A 13,398-nucleotide genomic window follows, 5' to 3' on the forward strand; every position below is an offset into this window, starting at 1 on the left:
ATCTCTTGCTAGCCCATTCTATTTAGTTTGCCTCTGTCTCTCCATACTTCTTCTTTACTGTTATCCCCTTCTCTTCATTTCTACATCTTTCCACTTTCCTTCACTCATTTCTTCTTATCACTTTAGTTCAACAAATACTACTGCAAAGTAGTATTTTTGTTACAAGATATTGAATTTATTCCACTTTACAGACTCTCTCTGTATATTACTATAACTGATCTACGGATGAGCTTTACCCCACTAATCAATCACCCTGTATATAAAGGGTGTCCCAAAATTTACGAAAGATTTAAAGTTATTTGGACGAAAACACTGTTTTTTCTTTAGATTGTAATTTTTTATTGAATCACAATGTACATAGGATAGGGTTATGTATGGAATCATCAAGAAAATGACCTCCACAATTTTGCTGGCACACAATACTTATGCACTGTTTTGTTGAAATTTTCCATAACTCTTCTGCATGAATGTGGCTGAATTTCGTTAATGCAGCATTGAATTTCATTCTTCCACGGGTGGTTGTAGGCTTGTTGGCATAGACCATTGACTTTAAATACCTCCATAAAAATAAATTCATGGTGTAAAGCACACGATCTAGGCAGCAATTGAATTTTATCACTGGCTGTATGGCATGTGTTTTTGTTTTTTTTTTTGGAAAAAAAAATGAAGCAATCAAAAGCATTGTTGGCGTTTCAAGGAATGCGCCAATGAGTAATAAAAACTGTGTATAAACTAGTCTTAATTACTAAATACGTCACTTCTTTTGAAAAGCATATACATTGATCATAAACATCTAATAACCACTAGCTTCTCAACCTCAATAGATGTAAGACATTTACAGTGGTTGAGTTTGTATACACGTGTACTTAATATTTGGTATATTTAGTGTAGATAAATGTATATCCCTACTTATAGTAGGGGAGGAAATTATGCTAAATTTGCAGTTACTCGAGCGGTATGGGAATTTATTGCGTTGTGAAAATTAGGACCTAAAACCAAAAAAAGTTAAGTAAAGTTTTCCATTTAAGGGGACTTTCCATTTTTTAATTTAATTTTCCATTTCCAACAATCCTTTTTTCCGATTATAGCGACATCTATCCATAATTCTAAAAATGTCTCGAATAAAAGTAACTTATTTTTACGCAAGGAATCCAAATCAGCAATAAAAATGGGGACTCCTATTTAATATGTTAAAGTAACCCCCACCCCACCTCCGTTAGGGGTCGTGTTTGGTATCATTGGATAGATTTTAAAACATATTAAAGATGTTAGTTTTTCGATCTGAAGTTTATTTCTCGAAATAATCGCTTTTTTCTTGTGAAACTTTGTGACTCACCCATTTCCTTACGCCCCGCTCTAACCTTCAGATTTTTGAAATATATACTGTTCTGCATGTACTTAACTTACCTTACCTTAATCTGACGATTTCGAATTTTTCTAAGGATAGATTTTTTCGGGCCCCCCTTAACGAACTCCCCTGTATTAAGATCCAATATATGGTAGGGCTACATTTACAGGGTACAAGGTTTCTCCTCATGTCATAATCTGACGCGCTCGAGTAACTGCAAAAGTCCCCGCTTGGGCTCCCCTACCATTAGATAATAACTAACATATACATATTTAGTATATTTCACGCTTTTTCAAAAATTTGGATGCAGGTACACTGCATCAACCAATTGTTGATTAACTGTTGTGTTGAAAAATAATGTTGAACAAGCATTCATTCTTATGATCTTTGACGTTTTTTGCTGTTTGTTAAAAGTGCTAAGTATGAGTACGCTGCTTTCATTGACTGAAAACAAAATTAGGTATTAAAATTAAGCATAATATTCAATTTTTTCGTAGTAGTTTTTATTTTCGAGACTTGTTTGATAAGTATGGTCTAAGACTGTGATTGCTCGCTTTTAGAGGAACTTTCCCCATATGTCAGTAAGTATTTGATTTTGAAATTAACCCAAAGTAAAGAGCAGATGCATAAATAATGAAAAAAATCTTAATGAAGAACGAAAACACAAATGATAAAAATGTTGTACCTATTGTAACACCAGAAACTGCTATTGTTCTGCATATACCTAATCTATGTAAGTTCACTCTATTGTATTTGATAGTCTTGAAGTAAAATGGTATGAAATAACTCATAAACTCATACATTGGGTATATGAAATTACAGTCCACATACTAATAACAGACGAATTTAAACTGAAAAAATCAACAAATTGACTGGTTTGGTTGCTCACACCGCATAGCTACTCAATTGCAAGTACCTTTTAAAGTCATTTTTCTAGTTTTAAAACTTATAATGATTTAATACTTATGTACGCCACAATAAAATTGAAACCAACTAAAGGAGTAAACAATAAATAAACAAAGGTTCTCCATCACCAAATAAAGATACTATGTGCAACATAAACAGCAACTATGTTTGGGAATTTAGGGCATTATTTTGGAATGTGGATAGTTAAATATATACGGGTTATTGCTAATCTGTATTGAAATCAAAAAGCTTCTTCTTCTTCTTCCTTCTTGTATGTAGGCTTTAAAGCCTGTATCTTCTTAAATATTAGCCTCCTAAATTGTTTAAGTTATCGCACCATTTTTTTCTTGGTCTGCCAATACTTCTTCGTCGATTTGGTGACTTATCTCGTGCTATTCGTACTATCCTATCCTCAGCCATTCTACTAATGTGTTCGTTTCACTCCTGTTTCCGTTTTGTCACCCATCCCTTTATGTCTTCTACATTGCATGATCTTCTTATGTTTTCGCTTCTCTCCCTATCCAACAGACTTTTCCCTGTTTTTCCCTCTGTTGTTTCTAGTAGTCGTCTCGTTTTAGATGTGTCAGGTCTTGTCTCCGCCGTGTATGTCAATATAGGTCTAATTGCTGCTTTATAGACTCTTGATTTTGTGTCTTGTGTTAGGTGTTTGTTCTTCCAGATTGTGTCATTAAGAGATCCCGCCGCTTTACTTGCTTTTAAGCTTTGTTGTCGTACTTCCTCTTCAACATCTCCGTATCTGGTTATATCTATTCCCAGATATCTAAACCTTGCTTCCTGCTTTATTATTTTCCCATCAATTTCGATTTTACACCGTAGTGGGTATTTAGATATTGTCATACATTTGGTTTTTTTCTGCTGATATTATCATATTGTATTTCTTGGCTGTTGTATTGAAGATGTGTGTTAATCTTTGGAGATCGTCTTCTGTCTCGGCGATTAATCCGGCGTCGTCTGCATAACATAATATTTGGATTTCTTTGCTCCCCATTCTGTAACCATGACATTTACGTACTGCTTCTATTATTTCGTCCATTATTATATTAAAGAGTAGTGGGCTTAACGAGTCACCTTGTCTGACTCCGCTTTGTACTGGTATAAACTGCGTTAGTTTTCCATTTATCTTTGCCTGTATTCGATTATGAAAGTAGATGTTTTCGATGGTTTGTATAACATTGATTGGTATGATTCTTCTATACAGTAAATGTAGGACGTCTTCGACTTGGATACGACCGAAAGCCTTTGTCAGGTCTATAAAACATAATATGCTGGTTTATTGTACTCAATGGCCTTTTCTGTGATTTGTCTCAGTACAAATACGGCGTCTACGCAGGATCTTCCGGATCTGAATCCTTGTTGTTCATCTGATAAAGTTGTTAGTTTATTGATTTTGTTGGTTAGGACTTTTATGGCTAACTTAAGTGCGGTGTTCAGTAGATTTATACCTCTATAATTGTTGGGGTCTTCTTTGTCTCCTTTCTTGAACATTGGTATCATTATGCTGTTTCTCCATGCGTCTGGTATCTTGCAGTGCAATATTAGTTTTGGTATAAGTTTTGTCATCTCTAGGGTTATACTTTCTCCTCCGTATTTTAGAAGCTCGTTGGTTATTCCGTCTGGTCCTGGCGACTTTCTATTTTTGAGTGAATTTATGGCTATCTCTACTTCCTGAAAACTGATTTCTATTTCGTGTCTTAATTCAGGTACCTACTGTTAAATCAAAAAGCAAAGGTAAGAATCGAAAATGTCGAAACAGAGACTATAGAGGTGCTCGAGAGGGTTGCGGGTTGTCCCCATTGTTATTCAATCTGTATAGCGAAGCTATTTTTAAAGAAGCAATATCAGAGGAAGAACAGGGTATATCAATAAACGGAAAAGCTTGAGCAACATAAGATACTAAGACGACACCGCTATTTTTGCAGACAGTCTAGGTCTAGAAGCACTGCAACAATTAGTGTAACTAAATTAAATACATCCAGTCAGTATAAAATATGGACTACAAATGAACGTTAAGTTAAGAAAACCTAGTTCATGATTATTTCTAAGTAAGATGCAATAGGAAGGCTAGATATCGAGGGAAAATAAGTAGAAAGGGTAAATCACTACACATATTTGGGAACCTGGGTAAATGAAAAAGATTTGAAAAAGCACGTGCCAACTTCGTGAAAATGAAAATGATTTTATGCAGAAAAGACTTGACATTGGCATCATTAGCCCTCAGAATAAGACTAATTAAAAGTTATGTACACAGTGTGCTTTATTAGAATCATTAAACCGAAATGCAATACTCGGGCATATGATGAGAGGCGAAAGATATAACATCTTGAGACTCATAATTCAAGGAAAAATAGAGGGTAGGGGAAGCGTAGGAAGAAGACGCATTTCCTGGTTGAAGAACCTGAGAGAATGGTTTGGTTGCAGCTCAAGGCAACTGTTCAGAGCAGCTGTCTTGAAGGTCAGAATAGCCATGATGATTGCCAACCTTCGTCGCGGAGATGGCACTTAAAGAAGAAGAAGAGTCCATATTCACGTCTCCAACTTCAGTATTGAAACAAAAACATCCGAAATGTATAATAAAAAAATGAAAGTTTACAAAATATTAATCTACTTACTGTAACTGCTGTAGAATTTGTTAAATTAAAGAAGGGGCCAACAGATATACTTAGTGGTTTTTGAGCTCGAACCATAATTATAAGTAGGTACTGCTTTATCATATATGGTAAATCATACCATTCGCATTCATAAATTGCTTGTGATACGTCAATACTCTAAAACAGTTTATTTTCAAAATGTAAAATATAATTTCAGATATTTTTATTATATAATTATTAAGTATATATTATTATTCTTCTTTCTTTTCTTCAGCCTATTTGCATCCACTCCTGGACAAAGGCCACCCCATGAGTTCTCCACTCTTCTCTGTTTTGTGCTGTTTGGTGCCAGTTTCGTACCATTTTTGCTTTGATGTCGTCTAGTCATCATTTTTGTGGTCTTCCTCCTACGGCTGTGCTCGCGTGGTCTCTAATGTACAATGTTTCTCGTCCACCTTTCGATGTTTTGTCGTGCCATCCCAGATAGCACAAGTACGTTTTATGGACATCCAATGGACGTACATCTGTGTACATTGAAACGTCCAATGGACGTCCCGCTAAGGTACAATGGACATCCGATGGACGTCCAACGAACGAGTTCACAAAATTGGACGTCCATAGAACGTCCGCAACAAACGTACAGTAGTACAGTGTACGTTGTTGGAGCTTTCAGTGTACACCTTATGTACATTCAATGTACATGTGATGTACATTCAATGTACGTCTTAGGGACATTTGTAGGGAACTTTTCATAAAACAATCTAGTATCCATAATTTTATGAATACATAGCAAAAAACCTTTATAGAAAATAGTTCCTATAATACTGAAACTTATACTTTAAAATAATACACAAAAGACCTTTTTTTTAGTTTTTTCTTTACCATAATTCTATTAATAAACTTTATTTTTTACCATAATAAACTTTATTATAGGAACTTCATTAATGCACTACTGCACTTGCACGATAAACAGCAAACACAAAGGTATTATCACAGAATATTGTATGTAATAATTTAATAAAAACGAGATTCAGATAATGGCGGCCTATGAAGCATGCACATAGAAAACAGTGTTAAGAGGAGCATGAGCATGGAGATGAATTAACAAAACAAAATAACAAAATAAACACCTCACTCCTCGCCGGGCCAGTTGGTAACTAAAAAGGCGTTCGAGACCCGACCCGACACGATACCCGACGACCGACAATATTGGAAGGCGGGAAATTTAACAGTTACAAAATGCACATTTAAGATTTAAATTGGTAGTGTCTAATTATTGTAAGGTCTATAATTACCGATGTATTACCTTTATACGGAAAAAGTTTACGATCACTTTATCATCGTCTAATATTATATAGGTTTAATTAAAATAATTTTAGTGGTTCAGTATTTTAATTCTACGATGAAAAAATATATGACTACATTTATTAGAAGCTTCTACTATTTTACTAATAATATTGCTTTGATTAAAACAATAACCTATATAATTACTAATAATAATAGTCGCATTTTGTGTAAAATCTCCATGGGCCACAAATGGATGTCCAATGTACGTTGAAATCAAACGTAATGTACTTACATAGTACGTCCAGTTTTGGTCCATGGACGTTTGGACTTTAAATGTACGTTACATGGACGTCCATTGAACGTTGTGTGCTATATGGGACGTGTCCTACCCAGTTCCATTTCATTTGCGCAATTCTTCCAATTACATCTTCCACCTTAGTCCTTCGCACTGCCTCATTTCATATATGTTCCCTCAGGGATACTCGGATACTCCTAATATAGCTCATTCGATCTCCCTCTGTGTCGTTCTCAATCTATTGGCTGATACCGGCTGCCCTCTGTAAGTGTCATGGTCTCCATTCCATAGGTCATAATTGGTAGAATACAACTGTTGAGTATCTTTTTTTTTTAGATTTATTGGTATCCTTTTGTTTCTCAACACATCACTGAGTCTTCCTACTGCTGCCAAAGTCATTCGGATTCTTCTAGTTATATTTGTCGTTTGATTCTGTTTGTCTAGCTTGATCGTGTGATCTAGGTATATATACTCTTCTACACTTTCGATCTCACTTCCATCTAAGTCGATTGTGATATCTTGATTTGTCATCACTTTTGTTTTACTTAAATTCATTTTTAAATCGACTTTCTCAGATTCTCGTTTAAGCTCCTTGAGGATTAGATCTTCTGTATTGTCGCTTATGAGTACTACGTCATGGCAAATCTTAGATGACTTAAAAATCTGCCATTAATATTAATTCCTCGTTGTTCCCACTTTAAGTTCTTGAACACATCTTCTAATGCAAGAGTAAATAATTTTGGAGATATAGTGTCTCCCTGTCTAACTCCTCCTCTGTTCTTATTTTCTTGTTTTTATTATACAGGGTGTTTCATTGGGAAACAGAAATACTTGAATGATGAATAGAAGTCACTGAGGCGGTTCTATATATACTACATTTATTGCCTTAATGATTTTTATAACTGAGTTACAGGGTGTTTCATCGATTTTGCTCATTTCTTTCTGGACCCATAACTTTAGAACCACCTTGTATATTTTTTTGATATTTGGTATACATATGTCTCATTTAAAACACAAATTACCCAACTACTAATTACTAGAAAAATCCAGGTCTGGACTAAAGAAAAATTATAAATTCATTGTGACCTTGAAAAAACACCTTATAATATTGAATTTTTGAAAATCTGTTTGCATATTTGATGAGAGCACAAAAAACTAAGTTTAATGGTTCTGTTCAATTTTTTGACCAGACAATTTAATGACTTTAATTTTGAAATAATATTTAGATTTTTAAGAACGCTGAGATTGAAAAGCAGGTAGATAATATTAACTTTTAACAATAAATTATTAAAGTTTATGAACAAATACTCGTTTTAAAAATAATCAATAGGTACTTATTTACTATATTGGAACGACCCATTTAGTAATCACAAGAAAAATCCAGGTCCGGATTAACAAAAAAACATAAAATAATTTTAACCTTGAAATAACACCCTGTATATTGAAATATTCAAAATCCGTTTGTACATTTGAAAAGAGCACAAAATACTGAGTTTACAGGTTCGCTTTAATTTTTTGCGCAGAAAATTTAATGTCTTTAATTTTGATATTAAATATATTGAAATTTTTAAGAACTGAAATTAAATAGGGGGTTTTTAAAGAACTTTTAATAAAAAATTATTAAAGTTAATGAATAAATACTCATCTCAAAATAATCAATAATTATTCACTACATTGGAAAGACCCACTTACTAATCACGAGAAAAATCCAGGTCCGGATTAACAAAAAAATATAAAGTAATTGTAATCTTGGATCAACACACTGTATACTGAAATTTTCAAAATCCGTTTGCACATTTGAAAAAGCACAAAAAACTAAGTTTAATGGCTCGGTTGAATTTTTAACCCAGACAATTTAATGACAATACTTTTGAAATCATATCGAAATTTTTTCGCGGGTTCTCATAGTTCTTGAAAATTTTGGCATAATTTGAAAATTAAAATCATTAAATTGTCTGAGTAAAAAATGGAAGTGAATCAGTAAACTTAGTTTTTTGTACTCTTTTCAAATGTGCAAACGGACTTTGAAAAATTTCAATGTATAGGGTGTTGTTTCAAGTTCACAATTACTTTATATTTTTTTGTTAATCCGGCCCTGGATTTTTCTTGTGATTACTAAATGAGTCGTTACAATGCAGTAAATAATTATTAATTTTTTTTGAATAAGTATTTATTCATTAAATTTTCTGAGCAAAAGATTATAGCGAACCTATAAACTCAGTTTTTTGTGCTCTTTTCAAATGTGCAAACAAATTTTGAAAATTTCAATATACACGGTGTTATTTCAAGGTCAAAATTATTTTATGTTTTTTTGTTACTCCGGACCTGGATTTTTCTTGTAATTATTAAGTGGGTCATTCCAATGTAGTAAAAGGGTATTGATTATGTTTAAAATGAGTATTTGTTCATTAACTTTAATATTTCTTATTAAAAGTTAATAATACCTGGATTTAAACTCAATTTTAATCTATCTTGGTTAATAATACATCCAAAAAGTTTGAAACCAAGGAAGGATTACGACAAGGAGACCCACTATCAACAACTGCATTCAATCTAACATTGGAAGGAATAGTCAGGAAAAGCAGAATAAATATGCAAGAAACGATATTTAAAAACGGCCACCAAGGCATATCATTTACAGGTGATTTGACTCTATTAGCAACAAGCAAAAAATAACTACAAAAGTTAATGAAAAACATAATAACAGAAGCCAAAAAATTCGGACTTAAAATAAATGAAGAAAAGACAAAGTATATGATAATGGGAGAGATCCAAAATGAAAAAGAAAATAACATCATAGTACAAATAGATGGAGAAAAAACATACTCGTTCAAAAGAGCCAAAGAAATTATTTACCTAGGAGCCAAAATAGATGAAAATGGTCATGAAGAAGGGGAGATAAAGGCAAGAATAGCTAAAGTAAATAAAAAATATGGAGCATTACGCACATTATTAAAATCCAAATACGTGTCAAGAAAAACAAAAATAAGAATTTATAAGACTGTTCTGTGATCAGACCTACAGTAACAAATACGCATGCGAAACATGGGTGCTCAAAAAGTCAGAAACAGACCTTTTAGAAAGATGGGAGAGAAAGATGCAAAGAAGGTGTGAAAATAGAAGGTCAGTGGAGAAGAAGAACCAATAAAGAATTGGAAGAATTATATCAAGAGCCAACGATCACGACGACGCGACGATCAAAGCACAGAGAATACGGTATTTGGGACACATCGAGAGAATGGGAAGTAAACGAATGCCGAAAATGGTACACTCACGGAGACCAATAAAAAAGAGAAGGAAAGGCAGACCAAGGAAAAGATGGACGGTCAGTGTGTATGAAGTAAAATTGAGAGATGGAAAGAACTAGCATTGGACAGAAGGAAATGGAGGGAGGTGGAGGGAGTGTATAAATAGACTGAAGTGTAATTAAATAAAATTTATAAGTTATGTAAGTTATATAAAGTTATTTATTATTTATGTAATCAGAAATGTGAACATTTTAGGCCTAGGCCTGCAAGGCCTGTTGCGTTTAATAAATATATATTTTAAACTCCGATCTTAAAAATTTCAATATAACTTTAAAATTAAAGTCATTAAATTGTCTGGCCATAAAATTGAACCATACTCCATACCATTAAACTTAGTTTTTGTGCTATCTTCAAATATGCAAACTGATTTTGAAAATTTCAATATACAGGGTGTTGTTTCAAGGTCATAATGAATTTATAATTTTTTTTTTTAGTCCAGACCTGGAATTTTTTTGTGATTAGTAGTTGGGTGGTTTAGATTTTTAATGAGACATATGTATTCCAAATATTAAAAAAATATACACGGTGGTTCTAAATGTGTAGGTCCTGAAAGAAATGAACAAAATCGATAAAACACCCTGTAACTCAGTTATAAAAATCATTGAGGCAATAAATGTAGTACCTATATCTAGAAGCGCCTCAGTGACCTCTATGCACTATTCAAGTATTTTTGTTTCACAAAGAAACACCCTGTATAACGTTATTAAAATAAGTCAATACTTTTTGAGTTATTAAAGATGCAACATTTTAATTTTTCGTGAATGAAATGCATGTTATGAAGCGGTTTTTCATAAATTACTCAAAAATTATTTTCAGAAGGTTTCAGAAGAAGTTTTTTCAAAAAAGTTATTATTAAAATTTAAGTTAATAGAAAATCGAATAAATAAACTCTTTAAACTCAAAAAGTATTGTTTTGTTTTGATAATTTTTTTTAATAAAATAATTTTCACCCTCGAGAAGGGGTGGCAGCCACCCCAGGGTAAAAGCACAAGTTGGCACCATATTACTTTTGTTTCTTGAGGTGTCATCTAACCACTCTCCAATTTTCATGAAAATCGATGGAGATTCAACCAAATCGAAGGTGAATGCCTTCAGTAATAGGGAACTTACACATTTTTTATTACATAATAATATTTAGTTTTGTATAAAAATGAGACTTCCAAAATTTCACGCTTAAAAAACTCATAATAACTTAGAGGTACAAATTTAAAGTCTTCTTTATCTTAAAATAGTTCAAACGACCCGTGACGTCACAGAGTTTAACCACCGAACACCGAGTTGTTCGGTGCTTTAACAATGTGGTTCCGTTTATGGTTATATTTACGTATATTCTTCTTCTTCTTCTTTAGTTTATTGGCCTCCACCTACTTAAGTATTTGGCCAGCTCGTCGTCGGGGAATAAAGGAAAAATATTTATATTCTAATGACATTTATCGTATGTCGTTGTTATAATATACAGGGTGAGTCATGAGGAACTGTACATACTCCTACCTCGTATAGAGGCTTCTATGGGAAATAAAAAATGACCATTAAAAAGTGTTTGCTCCCCTTGTTTAATAATATACAGGGTGAGTTGCGCATTTTGACAGAAATTTATATTGGTCATAATTTTTGAACGGTCAGATCGATGTGTCTCTTATTTTGGTCAATCGTTACACTATTACCCCCTAATCAACTGATTTATTCAAACTAGAAAAAAATCAGGTCTGGCTTTAAAAAATTAGTTCGTTTGGGTCTTAGAAAAAATTTCACTCTGTATACGCTTTTTGAAAACTCTAATATGAATTTTACAAATTAGATAAATAGGCAAGTAAAATGGCATATGTATTTTTTCCCACATGATTACTTAATTTTTTATAAAAAAATCAAATTTGACTATGAATAATAATTAAAAGTTTGGTAAAGTGAACCATAGATTTAAAAAAAATTATTATTATTATTACAAAAATTAATTTTTTTTGAACAAATATTTAATTTATGTTATCACCCAATCAACTGATTTATTCAAACTAGAAAAAAATCAGGCCCGGATTTAAAAAATTATTTCGTTTTGGTCTTAGAAAAAATTTCACCCTGTATACGCTTTTTGAAAACTCTAATATGAATTTTACAAATTAGACAAATAGGCAATTAAAATGGCGTATTTATTTTTTCCCCACACGATTACTTAATTTTTTATTAAAAAATCAAATTTGTCAAAATCGGAATTTTAACCTAAAAATGAAAAAAAAAAATGAAATCTCGGTTTAACTCGCTACAACTCTTGTTCCAGTTTAATATTTTTTTTTCTGAAATTTTTACAGCACATATCTCTTACCATTGTGAAGACTATAACAATTGTTGTAGACTTTCAGTCTTCTCCTCGTAAAAGTTATGAATTTAAAAAAATAAAAGGTGCAGATTCGTGAATTGCAAAGTTAAATCGCAAAAATTAAGTAAAAAAATTTAAAATTTATCTATTTGATCACGTCTATGTTAAACTATAGAGCCCAAAGAGAAGTGTTATGGGGAGTTTTAGATCTAGACGTGTTATAGAAAAAAAAAATGGTGAAACTTTTAATTTTAAGAGAAACGTTTAATTTTTTTTTTATTTTTATGGTAACATTGCGATTTTGAAAAATTTGATTTTTTAATAAAAAATTAGGTAATCGTGTGGGGAAAAAAATAAATATGCCATTTTAATTGCCTATTTGTCTAATTTGTAAAATTCATATTAGAGTTTTCAAAAAGCTTATACAGGGTAAAATTTTTTTTAAGACCCAAACGAACTAATTTTTTAAAGCAGGACCTGATTTTTTTCTAGTTTGAATAAATCAGATGATTGGGTGGTAACATTAATCAAATATTTGTTTAAAAAAATTAATTTTTATAATAAAAGTAATTTTTTTTTAAATCTATGGTTCACTTTACCAAATTTTTAATTCATAGTCAAAGATATTTTTATAAAAATTTAAGTAATCGTGTGGGAAAAAAATAAATATGTCATTTTAATTGCCTATTTGTCTAATTTGTAAAATTAATATTAGAGTTTTCAAAAAGCGTATACAGGGTGAATTTTTTTCTAAGACCCAAACGAACTAATTTTTTAAAGCCGGACCTGATTTTTTTCTAGTTTGAATAAATCAGTTGATTAGGTGGTAATAGTGTAACGATTGACCAAAATAAGAGACACATCGATCTGACCGTTCAAAAATTATGACGAATATAAATTTCTGTCAAAATGCGAAACTCGCCCTGTATATTATTAAACAATGGGACACGTTTTAATGGTCATTTGTTATTCCCCATACGGGCCTCTATACGAGGTAGGAGTATGTACAGTTCCTCATGACTCACCCTGTATACCAGTTTGTTGAGATTGGAGTTTGATACAGTATTTGAAGGAAAGGAAAGAAGGTTTACTATTGAAAATAAAACCATTTTGTAAAAGTACAAATTTTCTATGAATAATTCAAACGATCAAAAACACTTTTAATGTCACATAACCAGGCCCGATTCTATAAATGGGCACGCTGGGCACGTGCCCAGGGGCGCACGAGCCTGGGGGCGCCAAGAGGGCGCAAGAAAAAAAATAATAAAAAAAATAAAAATTTTAATAATAGTTTAAAATAAACAAATATTTTCTGGAGATCGCGGCAAATTGTA

At 32.2% G+C, this 13,398-nt stretch overlaps 1 protein-coding gene across 1 annotated transcript in view; it reads right to left on the reverse strand.

The window, feature by feature from the left end:
* Nucleotides 1-271: 271 nt before the first annotated feature.
* The window catches only part of LOC126891705 (putative odorant receptor 85d), a 101,122-nt gene continuing 87,995 nt past the window's right edge, over nucleotides 272-13,398 (reverse strand). Inside the window, exons 8-9 of the mRNA XM_050660969.1 lie at nucleotides 4,885-5,040; nucleotides 272-1,792 (exon numbers count right to left, since the gene is read on the reverse strand). Coding sequence (XP_050516926.1) covers nucleotides 1,727-1,792; nucleotides 4,885-5,040 — 222 coding nt within the window. The 3' untranslated portion in view covers nucleotides 272-1,726. The remainder of the gene's footprint in view (nucleotides 1,793-4,884; nucleotides 5,041-13,398) is intronic.

Source organism: Diabrotica virgifera, chromosome 1 (assembly GCF_917563875.1).
Source record: "Diabrotica virgifera virgifera chromosome 1, PGI_DIABVI_V3a".
Taxonomy (NCBI): domain Eukaryota; kingdom Metazoa; phylum Arthropoda; class Insecta; order Coleoptera; family Chrysomelidae; genus Diabrotica; species Diabrotica virgifera.